The following is a 25850-nucleotide window of genomic DNA, read 5'->3' as shown; positions in this document are numbered from 1 at the left end:
GTGAGTTAAATTATCAGTTCAGTGATTGGAAAACGGACAAAAATATTTAAGCTTAAGACTTTTTCAAAAACACTTCTGTTTTGAAACTGAAAAATTAGTTTAAAAGGTTTGTTTACATAGTCTTTAAATTAAATTCAATGTGAATATGTGTTCAATTTTTAGGTAGCAAATATGCCAATGGTTAGCTTTGTTGTGGGATGCCTTAACATATCTAAAAGGAATCCTATGGTGTATTTTCGGATACCGACAGTCCCTTTTAAACGGTTTCAGCAAGATGAGGAAACCATAAGGTTGGTTCAGCAAAGAAGGGATAAATGGATCCAGGCACTTAAAAGGACTGATTTAACAAACCGCCAATTAAATAATTCTCGAGTTTGTTCAAAACATTTTATCTCAGGTGAGGGAATAAAACTGAAAGCATTGTGTTGGTTTAGCTAGATATTTTTGCAGGTAAACCTGCTTCTTTTGAAGACGTCCTAAACCCTGACTGGGTACCTAATATCAATATGGGATATCCTTCGAGCTCTCATCGTGCTGATTGTTGCAAAGTAGAAAGATATAAGAGAAGTATAAGAAAACAAATGGTCAGTATACTAATTTTTATGAAACAAACTTGATACTTAACTTTCCCTATATGATATATGATTTAGGTTAAAAATGCCAAGGAGAATACCGAGAACGTTTTAGAGCAGGAAGGCAATAATTTGCTGTCAATGGTAACTATTTTTGTTTTTCTAAGAATTGTGTTAATTCTGGTATTGTATTTTACTCATATATTATAACAACAGAATGAAAGAACACCTATGTTATTTATTACAATGGTAATTTTTACATATTTATATTATGATGACAAAAAATCTCTTTGAATTGATACATATTTCTGCTATCTACAAGGTTTTAAATAAAATACAATTTTGGGATTCTTTTCTTAACTGTAATCTTGTTTTTTTTTTCTACTACTGCTAATCGTAGTATCATTTCAGTTGTAATTGGGCAATCATTTATTTTAAATATATTACGTATTACTTCTAATTTTTAGGCAGGGCATACAGACCCCGAAGAAGTTATTGCCCCAGACAATAACAGTGATAAAAATACCCAAACTGAAATCACTATGGAAAAATTAACAGAATATTTCTTAAAATTAGCTATAATTGAAGAAACAGATCATATAAACAACAAAACAGCGCTTAATTTCAAAAATCTTTGTGGTAATGATACGAAAACCAGATATTATACTGGTTTGTCGAATTTTAAAGTTTTCATAGTGGTAATAAATTATATAAAACCATTTGTGCCCAGTCATCCCAATATCATTCTATCGATAGAAGATCAGATTCTTCTAACTTTAGTAAAATTAAGATTAAATCCAGATTTTAACGATCTTGGGTACAGATTTGGAGTGAGCCCAACAACTGCCTCTAGTTACTTTAAAAAAATAATCGGAATTATGTGCATTCGATTCAAAAGATTTGTTAGGTGGCCAGAGAGAGAAATACTGTTAAAAACAATGCCTAAGTGTTTCAAACATTCTGACCATGAAAAAACAACAGTTATAATAGATTGTTTTGAAATGAAAATTCAAGTTGCCTCTAATTTATTGTCGTCTGCCCAATCTTGGAGCAACTATAAACAGTCTCATACCTTAAAATATTTAATTGGTATTACAACTCAGGGGAGCATATGATTTATAAGTGAAGGTTGGGGGGGAAGAGTTTCAGATAAGGTAATTACTGAAAACTCTGATTTTCTGAACAATTTGCTGCCAGGGATGTGATTATGGCTGACAGGGGATTCCTAATCAAAGAATTTGTGGAATTGTTTCATGTATCAGTAAAAATTTCTGCATTTACAAAGGGAAAAACCCAAATGCATCCAGTTGACTTGGAAAAAACAGTGATCGATCGCACATGTCAGAATTCATGTAGAAAGAATTATTGGAATGATCCGAAATAAATTTAGAATAACTCAGCAAATTATTCCGATGACATTAATAAATGTATGGGAAGAACAATCTTTACTCGACCAAATAGTATTCTTGTGTTGTGCACTTATAAATATATGTCCTCCAATTATTCCTTTTGAGGAATAAAAAATATATGTTGAAATATGTATATGCTATACTTGGTAATTTTAATTTAGATTTTTTAAGTACAAGCTTCTACACCCAGAAAATTAAAGCAATGTTTTTACAATGTGGCATTAAGCAGTTAGTAACTGAACCTACTAGAATTGCGAATTTTAGTGAAACCTTAATTGATTATATTCTTGTCAATAATAATCTGGTTAGCTGTTTTGTTCATTCAACTCCCAAGTTGAGTAATCATTAAATAATATCGATCAGTTTTAGTAATAGTTTTCAAAATTTTAATGTCTCTAGTAAATGTTACAGATGTCTTAACGAGGAAAAAATATATCAAATCCAAATGAATTTACTTTCTTGTAATTGGGATTTAGATTGTACTGATGTCAATACTATTTACAATGAAATTTTATCAAACAGTCATTCTGTCATAAATAAAATAGGACCTATTCAAACATGTCAGATCAAAAGTAACATACCATGGTTTGATAATGATGTTAATAGTAAAATTAAAATTAGGGACAAATTATACAAAGGGTTTAAGACTGCTAACATAAGTGATGAAAATGCCAAATGGGAGGATTTTAAAAGAGCAAGAAATGTGGTAGTTAATATGTTAAAAGCAAAAAAAGAACAATATTATTTTGATAAAGTTGATAGGTATAAAAATAACTCTAGACTTATGTGGAAAACGCTAAAATCAGAATTTGTATCCCAGTATTTATAAATTTCAGTTACTATCACTGAGTGACTTGGCAGTCATGGTTAAGTCTTTAGATAATAGGAGTAATATTAATGGAATACTAAACTCCAAAATAGTAAAAGAATTTTTTGTAACTTGTGGTCACATTGTCTTAAATTTTATAAATACTTCTCTTACATCATCAAAAATTCCAGATTTGTTAAAAATCAGTACAGTTGTTCCAATACTAAAAGTTAATAACACTATAGAGCGTAGGCGCAAAATTTCGGAACAATGCTTTTTAAATGCATTCATTTTTTTCGAATCCTGAGAAAACTAATAAGTATTTTTGAAAAATTTAAACGCAGAATGAAAAAATACGTTATTACTGAGGGCCGAAAGTCCCTGAAAACTTCTATAATGTTTATTTTAATAAGTTACAGGGGTAAAAAAAAAAGAGAAAATTTAGTGTGATCTTTAATTTCAAATATTGCATTCAAAAAAACTTTTTGTTTATTCTAAGGGATTTCGGCCCTCGGTAATAATGTAATCTTTCATTCTGCGTTTAAATTTTTTAAAAATATTTGTTAGTTTTCTCAGAATTCGAAAAAAAATTGAATGCATTTAAAAAGCATTGGCCCAAAATTTTGCGCCTACGCTCTGCAGATGAATTTAGACCTATAAATATATTTCCACCCATTGAGAAATTATTAGAATTGGTAGTATATGATCATGCATCACATTGATAAAAATGAAATCTTAATGAATACCAAGCCAGGTTTTCGTATAAAGTATTCCTACTAAACTGCACTGCAACTTTTACTTTGTAAATTCAGGTCTGAATTGGACAATGATAATTATTTAGTAGTAGTATTCCTTGATTTAAAAAGAGCTTTTGAAACTATTGATCGTAATATGCTTCTCACTAAATTAGAAGGCTATGTTATTGGAGGAAATGTTCTTGAATGGTTTAAAGATTATTGAATAGAAAGCAACAAGTGAGGATTGATGATATTACTTCTGGAATTAGTGTTAATACTGGAGTACCTCAAGGAACTATACTATTGGAATACTATTGGAACAAAAGGGGTCTTAGGACCCCTTTTGTTCCAATTGTATTTAAATGATATAAACTTATTTGTTAAATGTGATTTCTTTGTATCTGAAATTTGTATACAGATGATACCCTACTTGCATGTTTTTGCACAATTACCCTACTCAAGGTAATTGCAATTTACACATTGTGAAAACAAAAAGATCGGCTTCAAGAAACTCTTTGTTGTTTAAGGGTTTCGATCCTTTTAATAAGCATCCTCATACAGTTAAAAGTTGTTCATCTGTACAAATGTTTAAAAGCAAATTAATGGACTATATTATAAACACCAATAGTTAGGTAGTTAAAACAAAAAGAGAAATCAAACGATTTCTACTTAGCGAAACCGAATTCAAATCTTAACCACTGTGTTTCCTAAAATTTGCGAAACAAACAGCTGGATAAATTACTCGGCAAGGGAATCTAAAATTGCATTCCACAAGCCGTTCATCCTGGTCAAAATTCGTAGTGAATTCAGTTTCTGGTACTTCAAACGAAGTAAATAACCAAACAGAATGACGTTATTAGATTTTTGTTTTGATACAGTGCAGCGACAACCGCTGATACGTATTTCGACCTCCTTAGGTCTCGTCAGAACGGTATAGTCACTGCTCTGAACCAAAACAAAAATCTCTCCCGTCCTAGACAATAGTTATTAAAATAACTATATACGGACGTAGCTACGCCATCTAAAAACAAAAAGAGAAATCAAACGATTTCTACTTAGCGAAACCGAATTCAAATCTTAACCACTGTGTTTCCTAAAATTTGCGAAACAAACAGCTAGATAAATTACTCGGCAAGGGAATCTAAAATTGCATTCCACAAGCCGTTCATCCTGGTCAAAATTCGTAATGAATTCAGTTTCTGGTACTTCAAACGAAGTAAATAACAAAACAGAATGACGGTATTAGATTTTTGTTTTGGTTCAGAGCAGTGACTATACCGTTCTGACGAGACCTAAGGAGGTCGAAATACGTATCAGCGGTTGTCGCTGCACTGTATCAAAACAAAAATCTAATACCGTCATTCAGTTAGGTAGTTGTTTTGTAGTCATGATTTATAATATTGTTTTATATGTTTAATAAGTTTAGGTACTATATTTTAAGTGTAATTATTGTTATTTTTATCTTATTATGTATTAATGTTATAGATTGATTATTTATTTGTATGTATTTGGGCTTTCCCTATTTGAATAAATAAACTTCTTCATATGCTTTTAGTTTGCTATTATTATTTAAATTATACTCTCAACTTGTATGTACATTCAGTTCTGTTAATATAATTTGATTCTTGTTTTTTTCTTTATTTTTTGAAACTTTCACTGAATGGAGAAAGTTATATTACCATTATTATACCATATTATTATATATTGTTAATATTGCTTAATAAATGTTATTCAATTTCTATGACATATAATTTTGACACATTTGTAATAAAAAAAAAAACATTTATTTTGAATTTGTTTTATTTACAACTATATACATTATGTTCGAATACAAACATGCTATAAAATAAAGATAACGCCAGCATTAAAAAAATAATTTGAGAAACAAATTTACTATATTTTGGTTTTATTGATAATTTAATTATTTATTTTAAAAATTAATAATTTAATATTTACAAACAAAAAAGTTACTTGACGCAATAAAAATAAAAGATTCCATATCTAAGGAGAACAAGCTTCACAAAACCATAAGTTAGTAGGTTCCTCTAAGAGATTCACGCATTTAAAGTGGAACCAAGAAACACTGCAGTTTTCATTTTCGCATTTTATCATTGGTTGGCCATCGTCAATGCCTTTACATGTGCACCATGTTAAATTGTTGTTAAGTTTGCTAAAATATTTGCATTTTTCCATGTTAAATTTCCAAAATTTTTCGTTAAACATAATTTTTTCATGATATAATTCAGTTGGAGACCATATTACAAAATGGCAATATTGAACATTGGAGAGAGCCATTTGCATTTGAATTTGATAGTGATATTTATGTTGTCTATTTAATTGAACTTCTCCATCAGAATTTCTAATAAGACATGATGAAGGTAAGTTTATAAATTCTGCTATTGATATATCTTTTAATAAATAAGGACATTTCACTTCTAAGCATCCCCTACTGCAACATTTGCAAAAAACCATTGCATCAGGAGTAGCACCAAGTTGTGGAAATTCAGGCTTAATGAAAAATCCAGCATTTTTTATGACTAGATCTTCATGGGTACCATATAAATATTTTTGGAAAGCTTCTATTGCATTTTTTTCATTATTTTTCCCCCACTCTGTTACACTAGTTTTCAACAAACGTTGTTCTGGATAACATATAGTTTTAATTAGGGATAATGGCGGTTTTTTAATGCGAGAATTGGCAGCTGCTTTAAAATTTGATGCTGTTATTCTTCCTCTTCTTTGATGAAACCATTGTCCTGACTTACTTTGGTCTTGTGTACTCTTTTCAATGGTTATACATTCACTTTCATCCAAAGTTATAACCAAGTTATCAACAACTTACATTAACTGAATGTATGTGTATGAAATGTACTTGTCAATATATAACAAAGAAAATGGGTTAATTGGCCATATCGACATTCTTCTTAATGACTCAGCCATTCGTTCAGCAAATAGTTCTGTCACTCTGCTTAATTAAAACGGATGTTAAAAGTTAATATTTCCCATTTAAAAGGAGCCTCAAAATCACGTTTCTTCCACAAAACTTAATTAATCCACTCAAAAACCTTTACCCCATGTTCACTCTTTTTTTATACAAAACTTAACATCTCCTTCTTTAGCCAACCATTAAAATTAATTTTTATTTTACAAAACTGCATAAATCCTCCGGCCTGCAGATCTATCCCTCTACTATTTTTGTTTGGATTTAAAAGCATCCTCTAGAATTAGATGTTGATTCGTGAAACAAAATATAATATTCGTTAGTTCTAAAACTACCCACGGGTCGCACTGACAGTGTGTAGCGTAGCCAGGCCATGCCACGCGTGGCCACGCTGTATGAGATTATCAGTACTTTTCCGTTCGATGAGACGGGATGTTGTGAATTCGTTGTATGTCAACGTTGTTTTCTGTGTTTTGCGTGTTATTTTGAGATGGATACTGTTACTAATTTATCGGTGGGATCTAAAAAAAGACGATCCATCAAAACAAGTGAGAGAGGGCGTTCAAAAATTATGAAGTACAACGATAGTGATCCTCATTTAGTGTTTCTAAAACAGAAGACCAGACCATGTGCCCATAATTCGAAAAATCTTCGTTGTGCTACGGTATCCTACGATGATATAAAACTTAATCGACAAGCAGTCTACATGGCAGAGGGTAAAGAGAAACAAGATCTTGTTTTGATGAAATATATCTCTGCTTTCGAGCCCCAAAGAAGAAGGGGAAGTGGTACGCCTGTCTCTGCAACTCACACAAGAACGGTTTCTGTGAAATTTTTTCTCAATAGTCAGAAACAGAAACGCATGATTCCTGTGTGTAAAAAGTTTTTTGCTTTTTCAATGAGTGTACCTGCCTCTCGACTACTGCGGATTGGAAAGGTCGTCAATCAAGGTCTGCTGCCCAAAGAAAATAGAGGTGGTTATCGACGAGAAGCTTTTTTCAGAGCCAAAAAGGAAGCAGTCCATCAATTTCTTGGTAAACTAAATTGTGTCGAATCTCATTATGGAAGAGGAAAAAGTAAAAGAGTTTACCTTTCAGCAGAGTTAAGTGTAAATAAGTTATATAAAATGTTTAAGGATGCTTACACTGCCGATTTTCACGTGAGTTATTCATGTTTTCACCGTATTTTTGTAACCGATTTTAACATTGGATTTTCCTCTCCAGCTACAGACGCATGCGCTACGTGCACTCGTCTTAAATTTCTTATTCAACAAAACGCTCGCGGTTCAGTTGAAAGAATTAGTCCAATGACTGAACTTCGTATTCACAAGCTGAGAGCGGATGCGTTTTACAAACTAATGAAGGAAGTTCCCAGTGATACTTATAGTTTTGTTTTTGATTTGCAACAAGTGCATCCACTCCCTAAAACTCCAATCGGCGATGCCTTTTATCGCCGACAAATTGCATTCTATGCATTTTGCTGTGTGCCTATTGACTCAAAGGCACCAACATTTTATACGTGGAATGAAACGCAGGGAAGCAGAGGAGCAAATGAAATCGGATCTGCACTCATCCATCACTTAAGAAGGCAAGATCTTTCGTCTTTTTCTGCAGTATCGTTGTTTTGTGATGGTTGCGCTGGCCAAAATAAAAATGCGCATATTGTTCATCTTTTGTGCCATTGGCTTAAAAATGAGGCTCCAGAGAATGTACAGAAAATTCATGTCACCTTTCCGACTCGTGGCCACAGTTTTCTTCCAGCTGATCGAGCTTTTGGCCGTGTGGAGAAGCGCTTGAAAAAAACTGATACCATCATCTCGAGCGAAGAGTATGCTTCTATTTACGAGGAGTTTGGTTCTGTACAGAAACTGGGACAAGACTGGGTGATATACGATATCAAAAGCCTTGAAATGATTTATCAAAAAATAAAAGGAATCAGCCAAACCAAACGCCTCATTATTAAGAAAATCAAAACAAGGGACCGGCATACTTCAACCAAAATAAAATGCTGCGCCAACTATAGGTTCGATAGTGGAACAGAACCTTTTAGAAGCATTGTAAAAAAAAATAAAAATGATTTTCTTCAGGCTCTTCCCCAAATCCCACTATCTCATTCCGTGACTGAAGAGAAAAAAAAAGATGTCCTTCACTTATTGCAAACCCACTTTGGACAAAATTGGAAAGAGATCCCTGATCTTCATTGGTATATTAATGCTCTTCAACACAAAGTTACTAGTGATCCAAATCCAGAAACCCACAACTACCATGATGGCGAGTGTGATTGCTTGGAAGATGAGCCAAAAAATGTTCACATCTAAATTGTTTGTACTCCTCATTTTTTTTTGTTTTAGTGGGTGCCGTTTAATATTTTGTATTTCTAAGATATTGTTAATTTGACAAAAGTTAATATCTCCCATCTTTTTTTACAAAACGCGATATCTCCAACAGACACATGGCTATATTTTGTTAATGCAAATCAATAAAAATAATGTTAATTAACGTTTTATTTCTCTAAGTCTAACCTCAATTTGATTATGTTCTCTGAAATTTCGAAAATTTTAGTACAACAGCTGCAGCACGTTTTTACGTCTCCTGAAAATTTTTGAAAAGTGGATTTATGCAGTTTTGTAAAAAAGCTCCTCATATCTATTTAGGTAAGGATAAAATTATTGGCGCCTGAAAGCACGTATTAGTTATATATCGTTTCATAGGTTCTTGGGTATGCAGATTTCGGTTCCGAGGTTTATTTGATATTTAAACAAATAAATGACGATTCCAATAGCCTTCCATACCTGTTGGTACGGACGGCAAATAATGATTTTTACGAAATATTGATTTTCTGTTCTTTTTTTCAGGTGGTTTAATACAGACGAGAAACGTTGACAGAAGGCGACCGAAAGGAGGTGGTGGAGTTCCAAGAGGCCAAACGTTTTTATATAAAATAAAGAGAGGCATATTTGAGAAAAAAGTGTGTAAAACGGCATTTATGAACATTCACGCAATAACGAAAAGCAGGGTGGAGAGAATAGCGACTCATATGGCTTCACAGATAGTAGGTCCGAAAGACATGCGAGGGCGCCATGAAACTAGACCAAATAAAATCCCAGATCAAATTATCAAGTCCATTGAGGATCATATAAATAGCTTTCCAAGAAGAAAAAGCCATTATAGCAGAAATGATAACCTAAACAGAAGATATCTTTCATCCGAACTGAATTTAAGGCTTATGCACAGATTGTATTTAAAAAAATATGAACCAGAACAGCATAATCTATTAGACACACCAGAGTTTAAGCCAAAAGTTTCATACACATATTATCGGCGTGTATTTGTGGAAAATTTTAATTTAACCTTTGGCCACCCTAGAACAGATACTTGCAAAACTTGCGACATCCTTGACAATAAAATAAAATGTGCCAAAGATGATGAAACTCAAAACACATTGAAGGTGGAAAAAAAAGTGCACCTGACTAAAGCTGATACTTTCTATAAAGATTTAACAGAGAAAACTGCTTTGGCTAAGGAAGATCCCAGAGTTGAAGTCATGTCATTTGATTTTGAACAAAACATGCCCCTGCCACATGTTCCTTCTGGTGACGTGTTCTACAAGCGCCAGTTGTGGTTTTATCCATTTTGTATCCATAAGGGCAGCGTTTCGAAGAGTTACTTTTATGTTTTCGATGAAATAACGGGTCGGAAATCTCCAAATGAAGTGATAAGTTGCTTACACGATTTTATTAATAACTACATTGATCCTCAGGTAACAACCCTTTACGTTTATAGTGACAACTGCGCTGCGCAGAACAAGAACTCCGTTCTTGTTCACTTTTGGCAATCTCTTCTATTGCATGGAAGATTCAAGAGAATAAGACATCGTTATCCCGAACCTGGGCATAGTTTTTTGCCCTGCGACAGGTCGTTTGCTCTGGTGGAAAAAGAAAAAAGAAAGAAAGAAAGAGTTTATCTGCCAGAGGAATGGAGTCGCATGATAGCAAATACCAGTAAGAAGTTTATTGTGAAAACTGTTAAACAAGATATGATTCTAAACTATAAAGAAGTTCTTGAGCCATTTTTTAAGAAAAGCAATATTAAAAATAGTTTTGGTGCAAAATTTACCATATCGAAATATAAAGTTATCGAATTTAGTGATACACATAGAGAGACTGTTACGTGCTCAGAGTCAGCGAATGGTTTTGTGACTGAGGATTTCGTTCTTTTAAAGAAATCTTGTGTACCGATTTTTCCACAAGTACACAATAAGGTTTATAATGCACCGTTGCCTTTGAAAAGGGATAAGCTATTAAATGTCATGGAATTGGCCAGACAGTATGTTGGCGAGGCTGAATTACGGTACTACCAACAACTTGTTCCTGTAGAGCCAGAAGAATGCCAAACTCCCGAAACTGAAGATGAAAACTAGTAACCTAAGAAGAATATTACCTGTTTTTTATGTTTTCATATTCCACTGATTAGTTTGTATTTTGATATTAATGTAATAAGGACATTTTATTTAGTTTCTTTACTTTTTGTATCCAAATAACATTCAGCAGCTTATTTTGTGTAACACTAAAATGTTGAAATGAAGCTAAATCTATAACTGAGAAATATTACATGACGATATGCCGAATGCACTAATATATAAAAGTAAATTCTTATCAATCATTAAATATATTAAAGAAAATTACTTTTTATCAATTATTAGGGCAGCTACTAATTATATTTGAATAACTACAATTATATATTTAAACTTTGATCAGATAAAAGGCATATATCGAGCACAGTTTAATTAAATCTTGCCCAAGTACTTTCGATCCCTAGATCATCTTCAGGGGCATTTCGTCAATTGTGGCCTATCCGGCAAGAAATGCCCCTGAAGATGATCTAGGGATCGAAAGTACTTGGGCAAGATTTAATTAAACTGTGCTCGATATATGCCTTTTATCTGATCAAAGTTCATTTATTCGAGCATTCAACCTTATATTTAATTATATATTTGTCTATTACTGCAAATCACAATGCTATCTATCGATTGTTTGCCCTCCAGACATTTTGACAGTTCGGTTTGAGGTTATGTGTCGGACTGCCCCATTTAGGTAAAGATAAGGTTAACGTTATTAAGGGATTACGTGTTTGTAATGTTTTCAAATGCCAGATATCTAAGTCATAAAAAACAAAAAAAAAGTCAGATGAGCAGCACCAAAGATAACTAGAATAAAAATTATAGTAATGATGTTTAAAATTCTAATCAAAATTTTCGTTTTTCTTAAAAAGGGTTAGTTAATAAACAGATAATATAACCTGCTTGGCAACCCTGTTAGAATATGACACTTGATTAAATTGTGTTGTTAAACTTGTTCGGTGGTTAAACCTCGTGCATACCTCGTGTCGTGATTGTTTTGTTTTTAAAGTTGTTTGTTAAAGTCTTTGGTGAAGTATTCAGAATTTTTAATAATGGAGTGTGAAAGAAAAAGCACATTATATCCGAATATAAATAATTTAAAGAAAAGACAAAGATTTTCGGATCACGATGATTTAACTCTTTTAAGAGAAGTTCTTGGACATAACCCCTTTGTAGATCAGAATGGGTGGAATGTAATCCAAGAAAATTTGTTTAGTGTTACTGCAAGCAATTTAGTATAAGACCACTGAAAGACCATTTGGAACGTTTAATTAAATCGTGGCTTCAAGAATATAAAATTTTACGTGACAAGTAAGTAGTATTTTATGAATTTGGGGAATGAATGAAGTGCTAAAATTAATCCATAAATAACATTCATTTTGGATTTATTTTAATTATAGATCTGGCATAGAAGTCACAGAAAAAGATCTTTTGTGTCATAACATATTTGATCTTATGGAGGAATCAAAAGCCTCAAAAATTAAAAAATGTAAACCACAAAATTTGGAGAAACAAAAAGGTGTGGAAGCAAGAAACAAATGGACGTTGTTGCAAAGTCCAAATTCACACAAACAAGGATATTGTATAATTGATGCACAATTGATCATGATTATGGTAGTAAGTATAGTAATATTTATTCTATACATTAGAGTATTTGCAAACATAATGAGTGCATTTTGTAGATATTCCATGCAAGAAGTGTTAATAAAAACAGCTGATATTCCCTGAATGTATCCAGTTATTGTAAATTGTATGACAAATAAATAAAATGTATTATTCAACTCAACAGTTAATCATTTTTATTTTTATATTTAGACAACAAAAATTGTAGAAGAAACAATTGTACCTGAATGCAGTGATAGAGGAAATTAATTTGGAATGTATCACCATGGAAGAGGACACATGTAAGTTATAAATTATAATTATGGTCAAACAAATACAATATGCATATATTCTAGATACATTACAACAAAATGAAACTCCGAAAAAGAAAGATATGAAAGAATTGCCTGGTCCCTCACAAATTTCTAAAATAGCAGGTGAGTAAGTTGATGTTTCGTTAGAAATTTAGATGATTTATAAAAACCTTGATTAGTAGAATGTAGTAAATGTAGAGATACATTTTTATTTACATTTAAGAGTTTTATGTAAAATGGGTTGGATGAAGTAATTTTTTTACCTTACCAACTAATTTTTTTAGGTCCCATAAGATCGAGAAAAAGAAAAATAAACAGCCAAAAACAAGGGTTAGAATATTTACACCGGTACGACGAAAAACAATTTGAGTTAAAAAAAAATTAGATATAGAAGAACAAAAATTATTATTAGAGGAGGAAAATGTAAGTTAGCCGAAAGGCAATTTGCACTTCAAGAATTTGAAGTGAAAAAAAAAATTAGAACTAGAAGAAAAAAAATTAAATTGTGAAATTGAAAATAGAAAATCATTGACTCAAATAATAGAAAGGCAGGAAAAGCTTATAAATATTTTTATAAATAAATTGTCTTTTTAAGTGAAATTTGTTTTTTATTATAAAACATTAACACAGGGTATTTCATTAAAACATAATTACATTATTATATAATAATGTTCTGGTGTTCATGGTTGTAAGATATCTATCTCGTCTATCCATCTTTTATGGGGCCTTCCTCTTGTTCTGTTTCTTGGGGCTTCCATTTCTGGACTACTTTTACAGCTCGATTATCTGGCATTCTTTCTAGGTGACCAAGCCAGTTTAGTCTTTGTGACTTTACAACTCTAACAATATCTGCGCTCTGCATTAGTTCATCCAGCTCGTGGTTCATTTTAATTATCCACGAACCATCTCTGCATTGGGTTGGTCCAAACATCTTCCTTAGTATTTTGTGCTCAAATATTCTCAGTTGATTTTCATCAGTAGTTGAGACGTTTCACATCCATATGTGACCACTGGTCTAATTACTGTTTTGTAGATTCTAAGCTTAGACTCATGATTCAGTAACTTACTTTTCATTAAGTCTTTGTATGCATAAAAGCACTTATTACAGCTAAGAATCTGAGCTTGTATTTCTTGACTTATATTGTTGTCTTTTATTATTAAGCCTGGGTAGGGAAAAGTGGAGGAATATTTGTAGGTATGGTTGTCTACCTTCAGATTCTCATGTTGATTCAATTTTGTGCACTCCATATATTTTGTTTTGCTTTTATTTATTTATAGACCAAAAGTAGCAGCTTCTCATTTCAGTTCTATAACTTTTTCGCTTAATACCCTTTTGTTGCATCATCTACATATGCCATCTCGAAATCGTGTCTTTTCTTCCAACTGATTGTAAAATCCTGATTCCCGAAGTATTCCAGCATCATGTCTTCTACCCATAAAAGCTCCATACAAACTGATTGTTATGCCATCTGGACACACAACAGCTTGGTATTTTACGCAATGAAAATGTTTGTGACCTGAATAATATGCTTCCTGATCTGTTACAGGTCGGCATATGGCTCTTGCCATATGCCGACAGAAAACGAATGGTTTGACAAGGAGTGTCAAGAAGCAACAGATAACAAAAACAGGGCGTACCTAAAGACAAATCAAGCTGAATGCACAAGAAGAGCAAAGGAAGAATACCGGGCAGTAAGAAGAGAAGAAAAACGATTACATAGAAGAAAAAAAAGACAATTTGAGCAAAAGCAGTTGGAAAGCACAGAATGGCTAAGAAATCAAAATGAAACTCGAAAGTTCTACAGAAATCTAAACAAAATGCGCAAAGAGTTTAAGCCAAGAATAAGGAGCTGTAAGGATGTAGAAGGAAACATCCTAAATGATACGGTCTCAATCCTAAACAGATGGGTTGAATTTTTCGATGCAAAATTTAATGGCCATCATATCGAAGAAGCAGATAACACCCTAGCAAATCGAAATGATTGGAATCCTTTCAACCCAAACGAAAGACCACCTACCATCGAAAACGTTGCCCAAGCCATTAAAAAGCTTAAAAATAATAAATCACCAGGAATTGATCAAATTTGCAGTGAGCTCGACAAGAATGGTGGCGATGCCCTACTACAGACACTGCATAAGCTTTTACTTCTTGTTTGGTATAATGATACCATGCCTTGTGAATGGTCTCAAGGCGTGATATGCCCGTTACATAAAAAAGGTGACCAGCTCCAGTGTGACAACTATAGAGGTATAACCCTGTTAACAACTGCTTACAAAATACTAGCAAATATTATCTACGAAAGGCTGCAAGTTTACACAGTGGGCATAGTTGGTAAATATCAAGCTGGATTCATTCCAGGAAAATCAACAATTGACCAGATTCATTCAATAAGACAGATTCTCGAGAAAACATTAGAATTCAATATTGAAACCCATCACCTATTCGTTGACTTCAAGGCCGCATACGACAGTGTCAAGAGAACAGTGCTATACCAATCAATGCATGAGTTTGGTATACCAGAGAAACTTATCCGACTAACGAGAATCACAATGTCTAACTTAGAAGCCACTGTTAGAATACAGGGAGAGAATTCTAGAATCATTTGAGATAAAGGATGGACTCAGACAAGAGGATGCTCTGGCTTGCCTCCTATGTAATATTGCCTTAGAAAAGGCAGTCCGAGATACACGAATTAGGGATGGCGGTACTATTTACAATAGATCGATACAAGTCTTAGCATGTGCTGATGACATTGACATAATAGGGCGTAGCAAGCGAGATGTTGAGCAATATCTCCTAGAATTGGAAACAGCGGTGAAACAGGTCGGTCTAGTCATTAACGAAGACAAAACCAAGTACATGTTGGTTACAAAGGATCCGATAGCAAATAAGGAACGAGAAACAGTCTTTGGAAGTCATACCTTTGGACGTGTTGACAACTTCACATACCTTGGGTCGCTATTGACTGCTACCAATAAAACAAGCGAAGAAATCAAAAGACGAATAAATCTTACAAATAGGTCCTACTATGGACCCCAAAAGTATTTCCACTCAAGAAACATTCAAAGAAGAACTAAAATTATTATATACAAAACATTGCTGAGGCCGGTCCTCACATATGGAGCAGAAAGATGGACTCTAACGCAGAAAGATGAAAGACTTTTGGGAATATTTGAGCGTAAAATACTACAAAATATTTGGAGCTATAAACGACCAAGGGCAGTGGCGCAGAAGATATAATTTTGAATTGTATCAGCTCTTTGATGAGCCAGATGTCATAACGTTCATTAAAACACAGCGACTTAGATGGGCTGGACACATAATACGAATGCCAGAAAATACGATTGCTAAAAAGCTAACCACAGGAACACCTGTAGGAAGAAGAAGCAAAGGGCGATCGCGAATTAGGTGGTTAGATCGAGTTGAAACCGACTTACGGATAATAAAAATCAGAAGATGGCAACATGTTGCCAGAAACCGAACAGAATGGCGACGAATCTTAAAGCAGGCCAAGATCCACAGAGGATTGTCGAGCCAAAGATGATGATGATATGGCTCTTGCAGTGCCATCTATGAATCCCCAACAATTCTGTACAACTCCTCCCTTATTGGCCACTGGCTACAATATAAATGAAACTGTTATAGAAAAAAAGCACTAGAAAAAATAATATTTAATATGAAGGTAAAAAGATTTACTTTCATGGGTAAGAAAAATACATATTTTCCCATTCATTTATAGTTATTTAATCAAATCTCATTTTGAAAGAGTTTTTACATTTTATAAAATTTAATTTACCTGCGCATATTGTTGCAAACGGTCTCGAGTTAACCAATTCAACCTATTTAAGTCTTCTAAAACATATCCAAAATTGTCATATATATGTTTACAAACAAAATTGCATGTTTCCGACAAAGCTGCTGGAGATCTTTGGAAAACATACTCCAAATCGCATAATCGATTAGGATATGCTAACCTACGGAGAAATATACCAATACCTTCAATTCCTAAAATAATAAAATTACTGTTAAAATATTTCTCAAACTAAAAAAATTCATACACGCTATGGATACTATTTACCTGTTACTACATGGCCAGATTCGGTTCTAAAATGATTTGGAACACGTAAATACTGAGCTAGTTGAGGAATATCCTTTTTCTTAAATCGAAAATTTAGTTCAGCATCTTTCTCTTCAATTGTTTCCAACACAAAATGTGGTCTTGGTGCAACAGGTATTACAGGATCAAAAATAGTATGCAGAATTAAGCCTCTTATCAAATTGTCATCTTTTTTCAATATTTTCTTCCATTATAGCAAATAATTCAAATAAAATAGGTTATAGAGTATAAAGTGGTATAACCAAAGAAAAATAACTGCCGTTTCATAGGTTACGTTCGTCAAATGTCAATTAACGTTAATCTGGCATATCTTTCTGAAAGCTGAAAAGATTCAAAAACTATTTTAAGTAAAAACGTTATCCCTTATTTATTATTCAATGCGCATGACAAGTATACCGTTTTACGTTTAACGTACATCAAAAAGTAGAGGGCCTAAAAACTCTCTATTATTTTATGATTGATTATTAGAACAATATTTCAGTCACTTCAGTTCAGTTGTGTTCGCCTTGTGTTTGTTTTGTATTTTCGTTAATTCGTTTGAATAAAATTTCATTATGTCTCGTGCTCCATGAACCACAAAAACCCAAAAAAGTTCTTAATAAGTTTTCTCGAAGAAAATAAAATTTTGACTGTAATTAAATTAAATCCTAGTGAATTAGGAAAAGTTCATGTGTTATGGGAAAAGATGGTGATTGAATTAAATAAAATGGGGCCGCCCAAAACCATAAAAGCATGGAAAGATGTAAGTATAACTCAGCAATATATAAATGTATGTATATATAAACAAGACACCATAGGTTCATTCTTAAATGAGAATGGTTCCCTGAATCAAAAATGTTATTTGTTGCCATGCAGTGCAATTATGTGCTTCTAATTTTAAATCATTTAAAAAAAAACAACAATGTAAGATTTTGTACTTAAACTGAAGAATATCTATTTAAAATGCGTCAACTAATACTGTAAATATGTTTAATATTTTGACCCACTTAAGTTTCTACAGTGTGTAAAAGCCAAATGGAATAAATTTATTATTTAGCTTACTGTACATATTTATAAAAAATCCCGAAACACGTCAAATTTAAATTATAACTTGACATTCTTTAACGTGAAAATGCAACACCTACCTTCAACCCCCTTAGAATGACAGGTACAACCCCCAATATTTTAAAATAGGAAATATAGGCTTGTGATATATCGTTTGAAAGGTCTTTTCATTCTCCATTCAAAAATGTTGTCGCTTTCAAGTTTATTAAGATTAATTAAGATAAAATAAATTAAAATCATTTGGTTACCGAAATTCGCTAAAATATACTCAAAACTTATTTCCCGTTTCATCATCATCATCCAGCCCCGTTTTCACATCCATTGTTGGATATAGGCCTCCTCCAAACGTGTCCAGTTCTCTCTATCTCTAGCTGCTGCAATCCAGTTTGTTTCTATTCTCCTTAGGTCGTCGGTCCATCGGGTGGGTGGTCTGCCTCGACTTCGCTTGTCGGCTCTTGGTCTCCACTCCAATAATCTCTTCATCCATCTTCCGTCTTCCATTCTAGCAACATGTCCAGCCCACCTCCACTTTTGTTTATTGATTCGCATATTGTTTATTGATTGAATCGATATATCTCCTCATTTCTCAATTTCCCGTTTAGGTCTTGATAATTAGAAAGTGAACAAAAACCATAGCAATGTGGTTTTTAGATGGTAACCATTAAAAAACTTTAAAACTTCCGTGGCAACGTTATTTTAACACGCATTAGTAAATTGTTTTATTTAAGTTGTCAGTATTTTAATTTGTTACGGAGAATTAAAACATAAGTGCAGTTGCCGTGAGAGTAGGTGCAGTTGTCCACACCTTTAGTTGAGAAGTGACAGCCAATGAAAAAAGAAGAAATGAATGAAGTTGGAAACAGATTTAATGTTGAGCGTGAAAATAGTTGTTGTAACGAGATTTTTGTAAGTTACTTTAATAAAAATAAAGTCTATACTAGTGTATCAGTTTTACGCAAGCGATTTATCAAACAAGCGATTTACCCCAACATTTTTTGGTCCTTCGAGCCGGATACCCAGTGAGAAAAACCAGTGCAAGCGATTAGAAACACGTGTAAATTAACCTCAACAAAGGTGAGTTTTTCCTTATAATTTCCATTTAATTTACCGTTACCATTACATTTCCTATATTTGGAATTGAGTTTTATTTGGATTAAACTAGTACTAAGATGAATTCTGAAATTAACAGATTAATAAGAGAAAGGGGCATATTAAAAGGTCAACTGTCTAGGCAAAGTAAGTTTTTCGAGAATCTTTCGGCGAATTTAGACGATAGAACCGCCAAAGAATTAGAAGTAAGGTTAGACAAGGTCGAAGGTTTATACGTAGAATTTAATATTAAACAAGAAGCAATAGAATTAGCTGAGACAACAGAAACTGGATTACAAGAGGACGAGAGGGAATGCTTTGAAAAATTATACTTTGCACTAATAAGTAATATGAAGTCAAAACTGGATAAATGAAATAGCTAACATACTTAAGTAACGTTAATTTTAATTAGGAACTTTAAACTTTTCGTGGTGTTTTTCAGTTCGTCTAAGAGTGAAGAAAGTTTTACATTTTCTAGATCGCTCTGATCCTATTCCTGACGCGAAGACCCTGCACCATGAAGATTAACTCTATTTGTCCCGTTGTTAAATAAAATTATCCATTCTCTATTGGCTGAATTTTCAGCCTCCTGAGTAACCACATGTTGTTTATCACGTCTTGAACAAGGCCTCACATTATCAGGATTCTCTCTATCTGTCACATAGGATGACGAATATAATCTTTTTCAATAAATATATTAGTATGTATTTACAGACCAGATTACCGTTACTCGAAATCCACTTAAAATATTCCTTCTTGAGAATGCTAATGGAAAAGCACTACCGGGACACGCGATTTCATAGATGGTCAGGGTTCGACCGGGATACTATGGGATCCATGATTAGAAGGCATTTACTTTCCTATGATGCCGTTGCATATTCTTGGAAATGTAAATATTTGACAAAGTTTGTTGCGGTCATCCATCCACTTTCATGGGTAACACTAACAGTTCCTGGTTGGCTATTGTTGATCATTCCAGCTTAGCAGTTTTTGAGGGGGAAAATCATGAACGGTGGAATATGGTTAACAATCGCGTTAATGCCACTGCATAATGTGACAGTTTCTCCTAGTTTTCCGCAAGTAACTGTTCCTATCTTCTTCTCACCTTTGGCGGAAATACTTTTTTTTAGGTTTATAGACATTAGTCAAACCCGTTTCATCAGTATATTGATTCGGGTCCTATGTCAGGATATTTTGCTAAAAATTTGGTTAGGTTTTCAAAAAATTTCATAACATTTACCTTATTAAATCTTGTGTCCCGATTGAGACTTGTTGGCTGTGGAGAACGAAGTGATAATTGTGGATGCCTAGTCATAAATCCATTCAACCATTCATATCCTGTTTCTTTATTTCTAGCCCACGCTTCTGGAACTTTTTTTTGTTCTGAACTGCAAATTCATAAGTTAACACCCTTGCCTGTTTACTAGTAAGCCCATGGTGTAATTTACTGGCTTTGACGAAATACTCCTTCAATGAAATTTCTTCATGTCACTAAATATTTCACAATTTGTGTAATCAGAACTGTATAAAATTTTCTGATTCCCATCTTAATTAGAGGCTTTCTGAATTTTGACATATTATCTTTTAAGGTATATTTATTCCATACTGGTTGCTTCTTCTTTTAGGACTACTTCAACGGCTTTTTCAAACTCTCGCTCATTATAGGAACTGTGCCTTAGCCCCCGGCTTCCTCTGATAACACCTTGATATTTTCTTTAAACAACATTGTCATTAAAATTAACTATTATAGAAAAAATATTTTTTTTAATTATTACAGGACACTTGATCCCGCTATCAAGTATCCTTGAGTAACAGGGAACAATTGTCTCCAGGTACCTATAGTGTTTAGACTAAGTTTTTGGAAAACTACCTACTAAAATATTTTATTTTACTTGTTAGATCTTTTTGAATAACGTATAACGCCATAGAGGTAACTAAAGCGTTCCTTGCCAAAAATCAAGTTTCCAACCATCAAAACACGTAAACCGCCCTGTGTCAAGAGACGCTCGTAATTGACATCGTTTAATAAGTCCTTCTAGAAATCTGTCATGACCGCTACGTGTTGTTGCCAATGTTAACCATTTAAAAGGTACATATATATTAAAATACGTCCGAGGATATAGTCTGATAAAGTATCCACGGTCTCCTCTATTTTGGAATTATTTTTGAATTTAATTTGAACGAATTCATGGTTGACTTATATGGCTGATTTTCAATGACAAGAATATATTTGTTACTACCTACTATTATTTACTATTGTTATTTATTCTTTTATTTTAGAAAGAATTAAGTATACCTGAAACTGCCTGTTTGCCTTTATAAAATAATTTTAATAAAAAATATTGCAATGACGAACAAGCATTTTGTCCATTTTGTTATGAAGAAGTAGGTCATTTTGCGCGTGTTACTAAAATCTTTGTCAGTCGAAATAAAAGTTTTAATTGTGAAGTTCAGTTTTTAAAAAAGTATTTTTCCCAAGAACATTCATAATTGGCGCAGAGTCAGTACGGAAGTGGAAGAGTCTTTATAGATCCTCGTCACTTTTAAGTGTTTGTCCACTGTTCCAAGAACCAGCCCCAGGGAAACCGTCTGCAGAGTTCACCCGAGGGAATTAGAGAATTAGAATTTAGAAGAAGCCTTCAGGAGCAAAGGAATGCACATCGGCATCGTCTTTATCCTGTAAGCGATTTTATTACTTCTTAGAATTAAGAAGATTAGATTTTGAAAGAATTTTTAATAAATCAGACTCCTCTGAGTCCTTAGATTGAATCAGAGCTAAATTAGAAGATAAATAAAACAAAGATTGAATAGATTAACAAAGATTAAAGTAATTTAAAAATATCTCCTCTAAGTCCTTAGATTGACTTTAGAGTCAGATTTAGACAAAATTGAATAGCTTAATAAATACTATATATTAATAAACATAGAGATTAATAGATAGAAAATAAGTAGATTAAGATTTATATATTTATATATTGATTATTGAAAATTACTATACCGATTTGACTATTGACTATATATTATATTGAAAATTTTTAAAATATGGCAGTTCCACAATTTGACGTTAAAAATTTATGCATTCTTCCAAATTTTGACGGAAATCCAAATGAATTACATGAATTTATTAAAGTTTCTACAATACTTCTAAACCATTATTATGACAGACTTAATGCAGCTAATATACAAAACAAATTTTTGCTTCATGGTATTATCAGTAAATTAACAGGTAGAGCCAAGGAAGTTATATCTGTATATGGATGCGAAAGTTGGGACGAAATAAAAAACGCATTAATTCAAAATTTTGGAGACCAGAGAGACGAAAATTCGCTTACAAGGGATCTAGTAAATTTAAGACAAGGCTCAACAGAATCTATTATGCATTTTTACGAAAAAATCATGGGACTTTTAAGCTGTATTAATAATTACCTAGAATTACATACCATAAATGCCGATATTAAAAGGAGCAAACAAGAATTTTTCCGTCAACAAGCTCTTACAACATTCTTAGCAGGCCTACGAGAACCAATGGGCTCTGTTATCAGAGCAATGAGACCAGGAAGTTTAGCCACGGCAATACAGTACGTACAGGAAGAAAATAATGTTCGATATCTTCAAAAAAATCAAATAAGTCAACCTTCAACATCAGGAAGAAGTGAAAATTATCAAGAACGCCGACCTCAGAGACAGCAGATGCCTGTACAGATCCAAAAACCATTGTACCAACAGACAAATTTTGCACCTCCACGATGGCAGCAACCAATGAGACAATTCTATCCGCAGAATCAATTTCAGCAACCACATCGGCAACAAAACTTCGATCAATTTAGACAAAATTCAAACCCTCCAGCATTCAGGACCCAAAACCAGTCTGATTTAAAATATAGTCTGATTTAAATTATTATTGTTGTTACTAAAATCTTTGTCAGTCGAAATAAAAGTTTTAATTGTGAAGTTCAGTTTTTAAAAAAGTATTTTTCCCAAGAACATTCATAATTCGCGCCACCTCTTGAGAAAACATTTGGAAGAGGAAGCTGTTAAAGCTATTTCCAAATTACCAGCACAAAGTATGGATAGAAGGCTATCAATTTTGTCTTTAAGAAAAAGGGGAAATTTTATAATAAATCAGGAAACAGACAAAAACTTTAAGCCCGTGAGGAATCCAGAAAAAAAATTGAACAGAAATAAAGAAAATAACTTTGATCGTAAAAATTACGTTCCATGTGTTTATTGCTTAGGTTATTACAAAAAAAGTTATCTCTGGAGACATAAGAAATATTGCAAATCTAAAAATGAATGTGTTGAGACAAATTCAAAAATTAAACATTTAAGTGATGCTCAAACTTTCTTGATATGTACTGGTTTATTAGGAAACTTTTTGGAAAAAGGTCGGCTAAAACAGGAAGTTTTAAATATAATGAGACCGGATGATATTAGTTTTACAGCTAAGCAGGATCCGTTAATATGTTTTTATGGAGAATCCTTATTAAATAAACATAAGAGAAAGCAAATGAATGTAGTGGTTTCTTTTAAGATGCGCGAGATGGGAAGATTTAAACTTGCCTTGCAAAAATCAGGCACAATATCTACGCTAATAGAGGCATTGAAACCGGAAATGTACAATCACATTGTTGCCGCAGCTAAACTTAGATCTGGTTATAACCCACAAAACTTTTAAATCATCTTCTCTGGCTCTTCACTTAGGAACAAGTCTAAAATTTTTATGTGATGTTGCCAGAAAAGCTATAGTAGTTAAAGAGCCTTTGTTTTTAATAGAAGATACTGCATCACGGACAGAAAAGCAAAAAGAAATATTAGAACTTCGTGAAATGATTGCAACTCACTGGTGTAATGATATATCTAGTTTAGCCAATAAGGTATTGAACCAAGCAAAGTGGGAAAAACCAAAATTACTACCCGTAACAGATTCAAGTTATTAGCGGAATGTACTTTATGTATAGTATTGGTGTTTAATAGGAAAAGGGTGGGAGAAGTTCAGTATTTAAGCATTGAAAGTTACGAAAGAAACGTCTCATGTGCAATTCAAGAAGAAAGCCAAAAAGCTCTTTCGGAGTTTGAAAAGACAATGTGCTCCTATTTTAAAAGAGTGGTTGTGTCTGGAAAAGGAAGTAAACCGGTCCCAATATTGTTAACAAAACAGATGCAAATTTTTATTGATCTTCTGCTTAAAATACGGAGGACAACAGAAATCATGCCAAAAACTAATAAATATGTTTTTGCTTATCCTGGCTCAAACGATAGATGGATAAGTGCTGCACCTCTTTTAAGAAAATTTTCACAGAAATGTGGTGCAAAATATCCAGAACTGTTAACAAGTACCAAGTTCCGAAAACAAATAGCAACCATTTTACAGTTAAAAAGTTTTAAAAATGATGAAATGGATCAAATTGCTCGATTTATGGGCCACACCCAAAAAACCCATTTAGAATTTTATAGGTAAGTTCTAATACTACACAATTTGAGCTGTAAAAAAATAAGTTGGGAACAACCATATTTTACGAACAATTGAAATTAACAATTTTATGAATAAATCTACCGTTCCATAAAAATTTTAAATTTAAAAACTTGCATCAAATATTTTTCAATTTTAAAAATAGTAAAATTAGTATAAAAATATTTAAATTATGAATCTAACGTTTGAAATTTAAAAAAAAATGTCGCTTTTAAATTGTGCATTTAAATTTCCGAATAATAATTTACACCTGAAACATATCTATTTCAAATTTTAAAAATGTTTTACTATAATGAATTTATTGACTCCATAGTTTGTTTAAACCAACTGCAAATGAAAGCTTTTACGAGGCGCTCTCATTTGACGTTTACAACGTTCTACCCAATCAAAAAAATAAGCAAAATTAATTAACTAATCTAATATTTTAGGTTAACAGAAGACGTATATCAAACAGCTAAAGTGGCAAAAGTTCTTTTACTTTTGAATGCTGAAAAAGGAAGCGAGCTTAAGGGAAAGAATTTAACAGAAATAGAAATTACAAAAGATATTTTACTTTTGGAAAAAAATAAAGAAGACGAATTAAACAATAAAAATAAACACAATACTGAAAACAAGGTCGAAGCAGAAGTGGTAAATGTAGATAAATCTAATCAAACGGGTAAAATGTATGAAATAAAAAAAAATTACAAAAATGTTACAAACGACAAAGGGAGAATACGGACCTTATTACTGAGAATGAGCCTTTGCATAAAAAAATATCTCGCGAAAAATGGACAGACAAAAAACAAAAAACTTGTGTTAACTTTTTTTGCTACACATGTAATAAACAAAAAGGCGCCAAAAAAAGAGGAATGTATGGCTTTCACAAATTTAAATTTAAATTTATTTGAAGAAAAGGACTGGATCAGAATTAAAACTTTAGTTTATAACACCTATCGTTTAAAATAATTTTTTAACTTTTATTGTTCATTGTGATGCAATTTGTATAAAACTAATATTTTAGAATTTCACTACATTTTGTTTTATATAAAATGTTGATTTTATTAAATATTTAAATCTTGTTTTGTCTTAAGTGAATGTCGACAATTTAAAAATAAATAAATTATAAAACAGCTCCTAGTTATTATTACACACCTGCAATGTCATGATAGTTTACATTTAGGATAAATATTTTACTACATTTTATTTAAGTAATTTAAATACCTTTATATATTTATTTATTTAGATACCTTTAAAAATATTTAAATAACAGTAACTACTAACATACAGCGTTGTCATTTTTTGGGCCTGAGAAAGTCTTAGAGGTTGTAAGAAGGAATTTAACCTCTTCAAGGACATAAACACATTT

At 32.5% G+C, this 25850-nt stretch overlaps 1 protein-coding gene across 1 annotated transcript; it reads left to right on the top strand.

Moving 5' to 3' along the window:
* The first annotated feature begins 444 nt into the window (after positions 1-444).
* On the top strand, positions 445-2780 carry LOC140431331 (uncharacterized). Its single transcript, XM_072519265.1, has 3 exons — positions 445-584; positions 651-716; positions 1040-2780. Exons 1-3 carry the CDS (start codon positions 507-509, stop codon positions 1685-1687), a joined length of 792 nt encoding a protein of 263 aa, XP_072375366.1. The 5' UTR covers positions 445-506; the 3' UTR covers positions 1688-2780.
* Positions 2781-25850: the final 23070 nt, after the last annotated feature.

This window comes from Diabrotica undecimpunctata, unplaced genomic scaffold, assembly GCF_040954645.1.
Source record: "Diabrotica undecimpunctata isolate CICGRU unplaced genomic scaffold, icDiaUnde3 ctg00000655.1, whole genome shotgun sequence".
NCBI lineage: Eukaryota > Metazoa > Arthropoda > Insecta > Coleoptera > Chrysomelidae > Diabrotica > Diabrotica undecimpunctata.
Note: the sequence above shows the minus strand (reverse complement) of the source record. Positions and strands in the feature narration are given on the sequence as shown.